Source organism: Pseudophryne corroboree, chromosome 10, assembly GCF_028390025.1.
Source record: "Pseudophryne corroboree isolate aPseCor3 chromosome 10, aPseCor3.hap2, whole genome shotgun sequence".
In the NCBI taxonomy this organism is placed as follows: domain Eukaryota; kingdom Metazoa; phylum Chordata; class Amphibia; order Anura; family Myobatrachidae; genus Pseudophryne; species Pseudophryne corroboree.
The window spans coordinates 356,295,669-356,308,829 of record NC_086453.1 but is presented as its reverse complement, the minus strand read 5'-3'; the positions used below and the strand labels follow the sequence as shown (position 1 = coordinate 356,308,829).

The following is a 13,161-nucleotide window of genomic DNA, read 5'->3' as shown; positions in this document are numbered from 1 at the left end:
CAGATTGAACACACCACACCCTAATCTAACTCTCTCTGCACATGTTATATCTGCCTCCCCTGCAGTGCACATGGTTTTGCCCAACTGCTAACAAATTTCCTGCTGCGATCAACTCAGAATTCCCCCTAAAGTATCTTGTTCTCTGTGACATGAATCCTCATCTATTCCTTTTCTCTATTTCATATATCAGTGGGATAATAAAATGATATGTGGGTTATTGTAGTAACTAAAAGTCTGCTGAGTGAATGACAACAATGGCCCTCATTCCGAGTTGTTCGCTTGCAAGGCGATTTTAGCAGAGTTACACACGCTAAGCCGCCGCCTACTGGGAGTGAATCTTAGCTTCTTAAAATTGCGAACGATGTATTCGCAATATTGCGATTACAAACTACTTAGCAGTTTCAGAGTAGCTTCAACCTTACTCGGCATCTGCTATCAGTTCAGTGCTTGTCGTTCCTGGTTTGACGTCACAAACACACCCAGCGTTCGCCCAGACACTCCCCCATTTCTCCAGCCACTCCCGCGTTTTTTCCGGAAACGGTAGCGTTTTTATCCACACGCCCATAAAACGCCGTGTTTCCGCCCAGTAACACCCATTTCCTGTCAATCACACTACGATCGCCGGAGCGAAGAAAAAGCCGTGAGTAAAAATACTATCTTCATAGCAAAATTACTTGGCGCAGTCGCAGTGCGAACATTGCGCATGCGTACTAAGCAGAAAAACGCTGCGATGCGAAGAAAAATACAGAGCGAACGACTCGGAATGAGGGCCAATGATCCCTGGTGGGTGACAGAACCACTCACAGATCACACATGAATCTCAGGCTCTTTATTCAACAGTAAACTGCAAGAAATTACAATTACTTTATTTTTTGATCAGGTTTTAACATCAGCTCAATACAAATGTACAGTAATATATGTGATTATTTATTATTAAGGTTTATCATTTGTAAATTGACAGGAAGATCTGGGATATTTATGTCTATTTGTATCTCAGAATTACAGTAGGGGCTGATCTGAGTCACACGCTGCGGCCGCTTCTGTTGGTGTAGTTGTGTCTGTGACTATATGCTAATGCGGGTAATAGCCCTTCCCCTGGTGTACAAGCTGCGTCTGACTGTGCCAGGACTGAGACGCTGACCTCCAGCATCTGTAGACACTGTAACACCACTCAGTACATCATTACATGTCACCATCAGTCACACCATAGACACTTACCCCAGCCCCATGCTAGGTGCAGAGTTTCCATCTGAGTGTGATCTCCAATGTGAGTGTCTAAATGTCTCTATACACAGCCACTTCACCGACATACAGATGTGTCCTCATACACCTTTCCTATATCCTGCCATGTATATTATGGTTTGGCATGCCATAGAGTCAGAGATTAGCCATGCTTTATTATGCTACTTTATACATATTCTATTATGGGAAACAATATTTTTATTAAATCCATCCACTCGCTGCATGTAGAAAAAAGTTTAGTCGTGGTATGTATAGAAAAGGTGTAAGTGGACACATCTGTACCTGCAACACTTCCATGACACTCACATACATACCACCCAACATTCACCATGGTGACATAGGGACTCCTGTGCCCAAAAAGGGGACATGGATTTGGCAAAAGGGGACATGGCTTCACAGGAATGATGTGATTGTGATCCACGCCCCCTGCTTTCAAGCCCGCACACCGCACACCCGGCACACATATAATTATACTTATCACTCCGCTGTCCCCGCACTGGCTGCAGAGCTGCAAAAATCACAGGGAAAGAGTCTGTCATGGCCATTATTCTTGTGATTTGTGCAGTAGAGATTTTCCCTGGGAACAAGGTGCAGGTGCCAAGTTCTCAGAGACCTGCGCATGCAGAGCAAACTGTGTCATGAAGCCAGAGTCTACTGCACCACCGGAGAAAAAGTGGCCCATACGGAACCTGTATACGGGCCCCCTCCTCTCACACCTGGGAACATCTAATACATTTTCAAAAAACTTCTACGTGCGTATGTCAAAGCTACTTCAACTATGTACAAACACAATCAGGATGTATACACAGTGCAATTTAGACACATGCGCAGTATAAAGAAAATGTGTAACTGCACCTGACACAGCATGTGACTCAGAATCAGGCCCTTATTACTCTCTATGAGCTGTAATAAACATAAATGCCTCATAGTCAGTAAGGTCACTATCTACTGTTTTTTTATGGACTGCACAGTGGTCAATAACAAACCCTTCATCAGTGAGAACTTTTCTTGCAAAATTCTCATCATATCTGAACGCATGTATCTTGTCCTGCCCAATCATCATATAAGTTGCATTTAAAGCCCCTATCAATATCAGGTATCCTTCAGGTTTTAGTAGCTTCACAAATTTTCTGATATTCTTTTTATAATCATCTTGGTCTTTGCTGATTAAATCCAACATCCCTGTACTGATGACACAGTCTGCTGGTGGGAGCACCTCCGGGTCTGTGAGATTCTCTTTGTCAATGTCACATTTCATGATCTTTGTTATTGCTGTCTTCAATGTCATGCCTTTGTCCTGACACTGGTCACTGAAATATACAAACACAATAATGTTCACTGGGATCTAGGACTAGCCATGCCACCACATGAGAAATAGGATATAGTTTTATATGGAGATTAAATGGGTGCGAAGATATAACGTAGGAAGGCATTGTTTGTTTTCTAGAAGGGTTCCTAGAAAGTGGTGGAGATTCGTCAATATTCTACACTTTCAATCAGACACCCCTTTAATCTTTCAGGAGCATTTTATATGGCAGTGGTGGGAAACAGGTTGCCATTGGATACCTCTATCTGGAACACTCAGCTCCTACTTGCTTTATTCTCTACTTAAAATCCAGCTAGAATCAATTATAAAACAGAGAATAAGACTGAAGATGATCAGAACATCAGATTTCTTTATTGCTTATCCTACAATACAAGAAGTATATGTGGATCTCAGAGCATTTGTGCCAATTTTGGGATAGTGGAAGCATTTAGTGGAATGAACAATTATAATTGGCATGTGGGCCGGTGTGAGTTTTCTAGGCACCCTAGGCAAATATTTACATTACTGCCCTAATTCCCCAATACCATCCTTCAGTCCATTTCCATAAAACCACACTGGGTCTATGACAATGGGGGAGTCATTTTTCATATGCACATCCATTTATCAACTCATCCTCACAGCACCCATTAACACATTTGTCCACACTGTCAGCACCCCCTATTCTCCCAGAACCCAGCACCTACTAATCCAATTACCTGAGAACTCATTAAGTCCCCACACAGTACAAATGACCTCCTACCCCACACCCTCCCAGCACATATTAATCATTTCACTCCAAGCACTCATTATCCACCTCACAGCAAAAATTACCCTCCACCCTTCCCGGCACCTATTTATCCTTTAATGCTCAACACCAATTAACCCTGTCACCTAGCACTTATTAATCCATTCACTCCCAGCACTCATTAACTCCCCTTGTCACAGCACCCATTAACCTCAATCACTCATCAAGAACCCATTAAAGGGTCCCTTGTTTAGCTCTTGCTGCTCATTCACCTCCTCATTCTTGTATAGCCTGTGAGGCAAAGTCTGCATAATTGGCTGTGCCAGAGGGAAGGGGAGGAAAGTGAAATAATGACTGTTGCACTGCTATTCCGGTGGCAGCATTTCACCACCCGTTGGGATTCCGGTGTCGGCATTGTGATCACTGGGATCCTGACAGGTAGTCTTGTAATTGCCTCCCTTTCGGAAGCGAACATAACAGCTTCAGGCGGCATTTAACACATATTGGGGGATTACGAATTCTGACTAATTTCTACTCAGGAAATGCATAAAACCTATTTATTTCTTTTGTGTTATAGATTTGATTCAGGAAGAATATCATTTTTGGATATTTGGGGTCATTCCGAGTTGATCGTAGCCCTGCAAAATTTTGCAGGGCTACGATCATGTCCATAGACATGAGGGGGGGGGGGACGACGCCCAGCACAGGGCTATCCTGACCCGCATGTCAGTGCCACCCCCCCCCCGCAAAAGTGCAAAAGCATTGCACAGCGGCGATGCCTTTGCACTTTAGGAGAAGCTCCCGGCCAGCGCAGCTTTAGCGTGCTGACCGGGAGCTACTTGTCACTCCCCAGCCCGAAGCAGCTGCGTGTGACATCAGGTAGCGCGGCAGCCCGCCCCCCACATGGTACGGCCATGGCTGCGTTGGCGGACAGTGCCCACGAAACAGCGGCCACCTCTGCCTGTCAATCAGGCAGAGGCAATCGTACTGCAGCGACGGCCTTTGGCCGTCTGGCATGCGCCGGCATACTGCTGCGCCGGCACATGTGCAGTTCTGACCCAATCACACCGCTGCGATAAACTGCAGCGTGCGATAGGGTCAGAATGACCTCCATTAGTAACATAGTAACATAGTAACATAGTATCTAAGGTTGAGAAAAAAGAATTGTCCATCGGGTTCAACCTATTTGTGGTTTCCTATGCACGATTATTTTGTATAAAATTTTGACTGAAGTTGATGACTGCCGTTCCGATTAACCCCTCTTTTTTATAATAACCATAGTGCGTGACTATGCCCCGTAACCCTGGATATCCTTATCCATTAGGAAGGTGTTGTAGTAGTCAAGGTGTTGACTGAGTTGGCCATTACAACTCCCTCAGGCAGGGAATTCCAAACACGTATCGTCCTTACCGTAAAAAAGCCTTTACGCCGTATTGTGTGGAATCTCCTCTCCTCTAACCTGAGTGAGTGTCCACGAGTTCTCTGTGTTGATCTATCCAAAAACAGGTCCTGCGCAAGATCTGTATATTTTCCCCTTATATATTTGTAAATGTTGATCATGTCCCCTCTTAATCTCCTCTTTTCCAGTGTAAACATGCCTAGTCTTGCAAGCCTTTCCTCGTATTCCAGCGTCTCCATACCCTTAATTAGTTTGGTCGCCCGCCTTTGAACCTTTTCTAGCTCAAGGATATCCTTTTTGTAGTAAGGTGCCCAGAATTGTACACAGTATTCAAGGTGTGGCCTCACAAGTGATTTATATAACGGGAGTATAATACTCTCGTCCCTAGCATCAATTCCCCATTTTATGCATGCTAATATCTTACTAGCCTTCTTTGCTGCAGTCCTACTTTGGGTACTACTGCTTAGTTTGCTATCTATGAGGACACCTAAGTCTTTTCCAGTACAGAATCCCCTAATTTTACCCCATTTAGCAGGTAGGTGTTATTTTTGTTCTTGTTGTCATAGTGAATGGAGAAATGACTAGAACAGAGGTTCTCAAACTCGGTCCTCGGGGGCACACAAAGTGCATGTTTTGCAGGTCTCCTCACAGAATCGCAAGTGAAATAATTAGCTCCACCTGTGGACCTTTTAAAATGTGTCAGTGAGTAATTAATACACCTGTGCAGCTGCTGGGTTACCTGCAAAACATGCACTGTGTGTGCCCCCGAGGATCGAGTTTGAGAACCTCTGGACTAGAATATCATAAAATACATGATAAAATACCAAGTTTGATTTACCAGACCTGCTGAAATCACATAACTGTAGCATCTGCATTATTTAAAAAAAATATAGAAACTCAATTACCCAACCAATATATTATTTATATATAGGTGTGGGAGAAATCAGAGTACTCGGAGGAAATTCATGCAAGTACAGGGAGAACATAAAAACTCCTCAAAGGGCCATGGTGGCAATCAAACCCACAACCCACTGCCCAAATTAATTAATTAACATTATCTAATTTGACAGCTGAGGTATGTTATGATGAACCATAAGATTAGTAGTGTCTTCCATTCAGACAAATTAATTTAAAGTAAAGCACTGCGCTACTTGTAAACTGCAATAAATATATAATAAAGTGGCTGCATGCTCAGCAGTAAACATTGGGAGACATTTACTTTATAAAATATACCTGTACATTTATTTTAAACATACATATTAAAATTCAAAAAAATCACACAATAAAATACAAATATTATTGCATGAGACTTGTTCATTAAGTGTCCCTGGTGACTTGCAGGACATATACAGTTCATTAATGGTTCTTAATGCTCCCTAGTGTTCAGAATCAGAATCAGAATCAGCTTTATTGTCCAGGTATACTTGTGTATACTAGGAGTTTGTCTTCGGTTTGCTATACAACAGCCAAGTGGGTAAAAGATAAGCAGGTGGGGGGGGGGCAAGTAAAGTCACACAGATAGGTATACCGTAGGGACACAAGTTAGTTACATGTATGTCTAGTCAGTCAATGTTCAGGAGTTCAGCAGGTGGACCGCTTGGGGAAAGAAACTTTTGAGGCTTCTGGTGGACTTGGCGGAGACGGCCCTGTAATGCCTGCCTGAAGGAAGCAAGTTAAACATGCTCTGGCCAGGGTGTAGCTGTCTTTTGCTATCTTGTTGCTCGCTTTTTAGCTCTGGACAGCTACAGGTCCTGGACTGAGGGAAGGTCAGCCCGATGATCTTCTCTGCAGTTCTGACCACCTTTTGGAGCCTGCATCTGTCCCTCGCGCTGGTGGAGCTGTACCATACCAGTATCGAGGAGCACAGTACCGACTCCACAATTGCGGAGTAGAAGAGGAGCAGTAGCTTCCATGGGATGTTAAACTTCCTTATATGCCTGAGGAGAACAACCTCTGCTGCACTTTCCCAACCAGTGGCGTCAGTGTTGGACCCCCATTTAAGGTCCCGGGAGATTGTGGTCACTAGGAACTTGAAGGAGTCCACTAGCGATACCACACTGTCAGCAATAGTTAGTGGAGGTGCACTAGATGACTTCTTCCTGAAGTCCACTATCATCTCAAAAGTTTTGAGGGGGTTGAGCTCAAAGTTTTTGTGGATGCACCACTGGGCCAACCGGTCTATGTCCCGTCTATAGGCAGATTTGTCCCCATCCTTGATGAGGCCAATGACAGTGGTGTCATCGGCGAATTTGATGATCTTTACTGATTGTGCCTCTGAGGTGCAGTCATTTGTGTACAGGGAGAAGGTAGCTTCTGGGCGAAGTAATTTGGGGTGGAGGATGCTGGGTACGATTGTGTTGAAGGCTGAGCTGAAATCAACAAACAGGACCCTCAAGTAGGTACTGGGAATGTCTAGGTGTTGTAGAATGTAGTGCAGGCCCAGGTTGACTGCATCCTTGACACACCGATTCGATCGATAGGCAAACTGCAGGGGGTCCAGTTGGGGGCCAGTCACAGTTTTCAGGTGATTTAAAACCAGACGCTCAAACGTTTTCATGACCACAAATGTCAGTTCTTTCTGTGGTTATTCTAAGGTAGCAATATACTGTGAAACTGTTGCTTTAATATCTTTTACAACTACAGTAAGTAGCATTTGTGTTGCACTAGAATTTACAAATAAATGAATTACCTCACTGCACCCACGGGCTTTTAATGGTAACAATATTCCGCTTAGTCAATGCTGGCTGCCGGCGTCCAGGCTAAGTTCAGACACAGAATACTGATTACCGTAGCGTGGCGCTGTAATAGTTACCCCTGCACTCGTGTACTGATTCTTCCACTGCAATCAAGCCCCCATTCCTCTTCTCCCGGTGGTGAGGCTATCACCGCCCCGGGCTGGTAACAGTGCTGGTAAGCATTTAGTTCTGTTTGGTTAGCTGCCTGATGCTTGTCGCTGCCAGTGCAGACCACAGTGCCGGGGTAGTTTCAGTCACCTTACAGCAGTGTATCTCCCTGTGCTGGTGATGCAGTAGAGGTAAGCCAGTGAGTGATAGTGTCAACGCGTTTCATCCCACAATGCACTGGTACTTTCTCAAGACTGCAGACTCCTTGGTCCTTTACTCTTTTAAACCTGCAATTCCTCATTAATTAATCTTAGCTGTATCAACTGATGAGTGTCCATACGTAAGTTATCCACATTCATGGATTTCAAAACTAATAAGGCCAATAAAACATTCATATAAAATCCTCATGGAAAGTCTATGCCAATATAAAAAATATATCTACTTAAGTATAAGTCTCCCAACTATAAGAAATGACCTCATTAATTGCTTGCTAGCACCTTTCAGTTTTGGTGTGGTATGTTAGGTATATTAGATTTAGATAAACAGTGTCTAGGTCAACCACTTTTGTTCGACAGTAAGTAGGTCACATGGTTTCTAGGTCTACAAGGACTCTAAGTCGACATGTACTAGGTCAACATGAGAAAAGATCGACATGAGTTTTTTTACTTTTATTGGTGTCGGTTTCTCCGTACAGTGACCAGGAACCCCAATTAGTTCTCTGTGTCCCAATTGTAGTCCACGTGGATCATAAAATATTAAAAAGCAAAAAAAAAATGGAAAAACTCATGTTGACCTTTTGTTATGTCGACCTAGAACATGTCGACTTAGAGTCCCTGATGACCTACTTACTGTCGACCAATAGTGGTTAACCTAGACAGTGTCAACCTACTTACTGTCGACCTAAAGACCGGATCCCTATAAATTTATATTCACAAGCAGTGCTATTTTCTCTGTGATTTCCAAGAGCTCTTTATTCAAGATATAATAACACACATATATGAAAAATCTCTTGGGAATGTGACATTATAAATATAAGAACACATACCTACATATATGTGTAATAATTAAAGTCCTCAATTTAGAATGCTAACTTTACACATAAATTAACCCTTCTAAGTAACAATCTGCCAGATTGGGTTCTACATCCACAGAAAAAACTACTAGCTCTTTAAAAGGATATTTTCAACTATGTCACATGATTTTTCCCCTCCTTAGTTTCTCCCCCACCCTCAAAGAAATCCCTGGGTTGCATATTGAACTTATTTTTATGGTTTAGTGGGATAAAAGTGTAGAACAACCTGTTCCTTTTCCAATATCATCTTCATACTATATCCATACCAAAAATAATAGGTTACATTGGATCTCATAGTAGATGGCACAAACTTAATTAACCATCTAAACGTGTATAATCCAATGCCTCTTTGAGGCCTCTAGGAGTGAGCGTCTCTAGTTTAAAAATCTAAGATGATTCACCTATAAAGAGCTGTCTAAACTTATTACCTCCCCTATCATACAGTTGCAATGTGCAGTATGAACTCATACATGTAATGTTTGTAATGTACTGTATGCTACGTTTTTCACCTTCTTATGCTATGTATTCCCCCTTCATGTTGCTGCTTGGCGATGCACTGTACTGCAAATAAAATCTAGTATACGTGACTACACCAGAGTACACCTGGCTAATAAAGCTGATTCTGATTCAGATTTTTGTGTTATTATATTTTTCTGTTGCCACAATAGATAAGCCTTTTGGATCTCCTTCATGGTATTTTGAAAAATTATGGATTTTCTATTCAAGATATTGCATCTGTGTTCTCTGAACCTGCTCTTAATAGTCCTAGTGGTTTTCCCTACATATTGTAGGGAGCACGGACCATGGAGAATATACACACAGTAACTGAATTCACAATTCATAAATTGTTTAATTTCAAATGTTTCCCCAGTCACACTGGATTTATACTAGTTAATATATTTACCATAAATGTGTAAGTTAAGCAGATAGATTTTTGTATCAATGACTACCTACAAATTTATGTGCTAGCCAATTACCTGACCTCCTTCCTCTATACCAATCTGAGTTTTCAACATACTTAGGTCTAAAATGTCAACCAAGTTTGGGTTCTTTTATAAGATTACTGCTGGTCTTTTTTCAATAACATTCTTCAATATGGGATCCAATTCCAATAATGTGAAGTTATCAAAAATAATCTTTTTTATTTTTCATGATTTGATGTTATATTTAGATGAAAATATAATATTTTCAGATATCAGCCTATTTTTTATTGGCTTCTTCATATCAACACCTTCTTTACGATGCTCAAGCTCTCCCCTTCCACTATAGTATTAGCTGTCTTTTCTACACAATTTCCTAGCATATACTCTTGCATTATTAAGGAGTTTATCTGGATATCCTCTCCTTTCAAAGTGTCCCAGAATTATCCCAATTTGGGAAAAAATGTCATCATCACCAGCACAATTTTGCCTTATGAGCACTATTTGATTTCTTGGGATTTCCTTATCCATGGTCTGTGATGACTGCTAGTATAATGTAGATAGTTAGAGGCACACATGGGCATCAAATAATTCGATGGAACAATGATACTATCCCGGACAGAGAATGTGACATCCAGAAAGACTACCATGTCAAAACTAAATGTGTAAGTAAATTGCAAATTAAAATTATTAGTGTCTTAATAATTAACAAATTCCAGTGCTCTGTGTTGACCCCCCTTCCAAATTATAAAGAAATAATCTACAAAATGGCCATAGAGAACCAGATCATCTCTATATGGACCACTCCATATAAGTTGTTTCTCGAAGCGGCCCATATAGAGATTTGCAAAACTTGATGCAAATCCGGTTCCCATGGCCGTCCCCAGTGTCTGTAAATAATATGTGTCATTAAACAAAAAATATTTAACTAAAAACTGACACACAAAAGAAAAGGGGAAACTACTTAAAACTATAACCAAATTTATGTGCAGCGCGGCCACGAAGATAAACCGTAACAAAAGCAATGCTGCCCAAATGCCAAACACAACACCGTCGTATCTCAGCGAGGACAGCAAAGGCGGAAACCTCAGAAGAAAAACACAAAAGCAAGAAAGTAAGAAATAATTTGGTTACGGCTCTAAAATGCAGCAGAGCTGCTGCTCACAACACCGGTAAAGGTCCTCGCAGATGGAATAGGAACCCCAAGGCGCAAATACAGGATCGCAGGACTGGAAGGCTGGATCAGATTCCAAATGACCAGGCTCCGGACACCATGACTCAGGATTCAGGGTCACAGAACTGGAAGGCTGCACAGGAACTATCCAGGGGCAGGAAGCAGCTCCACAGGAAGCTATAACCGGCGAGGCTGCCTGATCCTGGCTCCCATAAAAAGGTCCTGCTGACCTATCATGGGAGAGCCATCAGACCATCCCCCTAAACCTAATTGTCCAGCTGTGCAGTGTCCCGGCTCCTGGTAAAAGCTGGGACTAGAGTGCAGGGCAGCCGCTGAGTGTCCCCATTTGCTAGGCAACCAGCCGGAGACGGATGCTCAGCGTCGGAAGTGATGCGCCGGCCCCATTGCCTGGCAACGCATATTACACCCGCCGCTGAAAGCGTCACTTAGACTTTCTCAGAAATTCTGATCCTAGTTTAGATTTACCTGATCCATTATACCAGCAATACCCAGCATCAAGCTAATCTGGTTCCAGCCTGAGTTTTGCCCATTCTGGTCCCAGTCCAGTATTCTGAGAGGCCACTTTCAGTCTGGTCAAAGTGTTCTCTCCATTTTCCAATGTATACCTTCTCCTGTACAAGGGACCAAGGCAGAGGACTGCAACCTGCGTGCTGGGCATAGTATAGCCAACACCTCCTTTCAGGGGTACCTGGCAAACACTACCAGCACATTAGACTCTACTCCTCTGTACTGGGTTAAGCCAACTCCTAATACAGGAAAGTCCATATTTCCATCCAAGAACTGTGACATAGAGAATGGTATATTGTACTGCATATTTTACTCTCTAAGCTAAAAAGAGAGAAAAGTAAAAAAGTATTAGCAATAAGACTTGAATACTACAGAGATGCCTTGCCGAGGCCTAGTGGATTAACCATAAATTTATCATCTCTGAATTTGCTATTATCCTTTAGTGTTCAAGTTATTGTTGATACCCCTTGGTGTGCTGGGAGAAACTTTTTCTTTTTCTTGTTTAGAATAACCCCTCCCTTTCATGCACCTGAAAGTATTACTAAATTGCTTGAGCAGCTTCTATTTTATATTCCTAGTTTACTCTCTACTGTGCATCAAGTACAGTAAATGGTTGTGCAAGAAATATTGGTTGCAATAGAGCTTTCAAAAGTATAGAACTATCAAGTCACCAAGTAGGATAGCTCTATTCATGGATAAAGAAGGAGGATCTGACAAGACAACTGATGCTATATTAGCCCTTACCAGGCAGTGAGTTATTACTTTTATTTACAGGAGATCTTTTTGAGAATATGCCTTATAGGATAGGGTGTGAAATGTTTGGCTAAGTTTTTGTATTATTGACCATCTAAGTGGCTCACAAATTATTTACCGTAGATGTTTCCGCTTTACTATTTTTTTATGTTTTATTTATTTGTTTGTCCGGTGCTGTTTTTTTTGTTTGTTATTTTCCTGATATTGGTGGGAGATTTTTTAGTTCCAGAGGTTTTTTGACTGGGTACGGGTTACCTTTGAGTCGGAATCTGTATGGAGCCATATCACTTACCAGTATGGAGCCATATCACTTTTGACATCTGTATTCTTTTATTTTCATACTACACCTTGCTAGACAATCTTGAATGGCTACCTTGAAACTATGTTCTTGGAACATTGTAGGGATTAATTTCCCTATCAAGAGAAAGAAGGTACTCCTCAGTGGCGGAACTTGCGCCAGTGAAACCAGTGCATTGCACTAGGGCCCAACGCAGTGAAGAGGCCCAAAGCTACTGGCTTCATAATGAGTCACACTGACTCATTATGACGCCGCCCAAACCTTCTCCACCGGCTGCCAATAACATCGCTCAGCACACCGGCACATACTTGGTGCCATGCTGCAGTTGAAGGGTGAGGAGGGACATTCTCCCATCTCCTCCACTCGCCTCTCTTAGATATTGTGCTGCTGCCGATGTGTGCTTAGTGCCTGGCCAGAGGGGGAGGAGGGGCCACTCTCCCTGCTCCTCCCCACATACTCAATAATACAGACTGCGTGGGATAGCTCAGCTACAGGGGGAAGAGGGACTGATCTCTCAGCTCCTCACTCCGCTTTTATACTTACATTCCGCCCCCATCCACTGATGTCCCCAGTGCTAAAAGTGAATGCAAGGGAAGCAGAGGCACTCACTGCCCATCTCCACGTGCAGCATTAGCCTTAGCCAGAGGCCAGGTAGAAAAAAAACAATGCTATAGTACTACAAGTGACAAGTGCTGTGCAGCCTCTCTCTCTCTTTGTCTGTCCTCTCTCTCCCCCTTGGCCCCCTTCTCATTCCCTCTGCCCTCTTACTTGCGCACTCTCTCCCTTGGCCCCCTCTATCTCTTATCTCTCTCCTCCTCCTCTCTTTCTTTCTTTCCCTCTCACTATCCCCCCCTCTATCTCTGTCCCCCATCTCTCAATCT

The 13,161-nt window shown here is 42.7% G+C and overlaps 1 protein-coding gene across 1 annotated transcript in view; it reads right to left on the bottom strand.

Moving 5' to 3' along the window:
• Nucleotides 1-2,107: 2,107 nt before the first annotated feature.
• LOC134965642 (nicotinamide N-methyltransferase-like) overlaps nt 2,108-13,161 on the bottom strand; it is a 76,663-nt gene continuing 65,609 nt past the window's right edge. Inside the window, exon 3 of the mRNA XM_063941978.1 lies at nt 2,108-2,552. Coding sequence (XP_063798048.1) covers nt 2,132-2,552 — 421 coding nt within the window. The 3' untranslated portion in view covers nt 2,108-2,131. The remainder of the gene's footprint in view (nt 2,553-13,161) is intronic.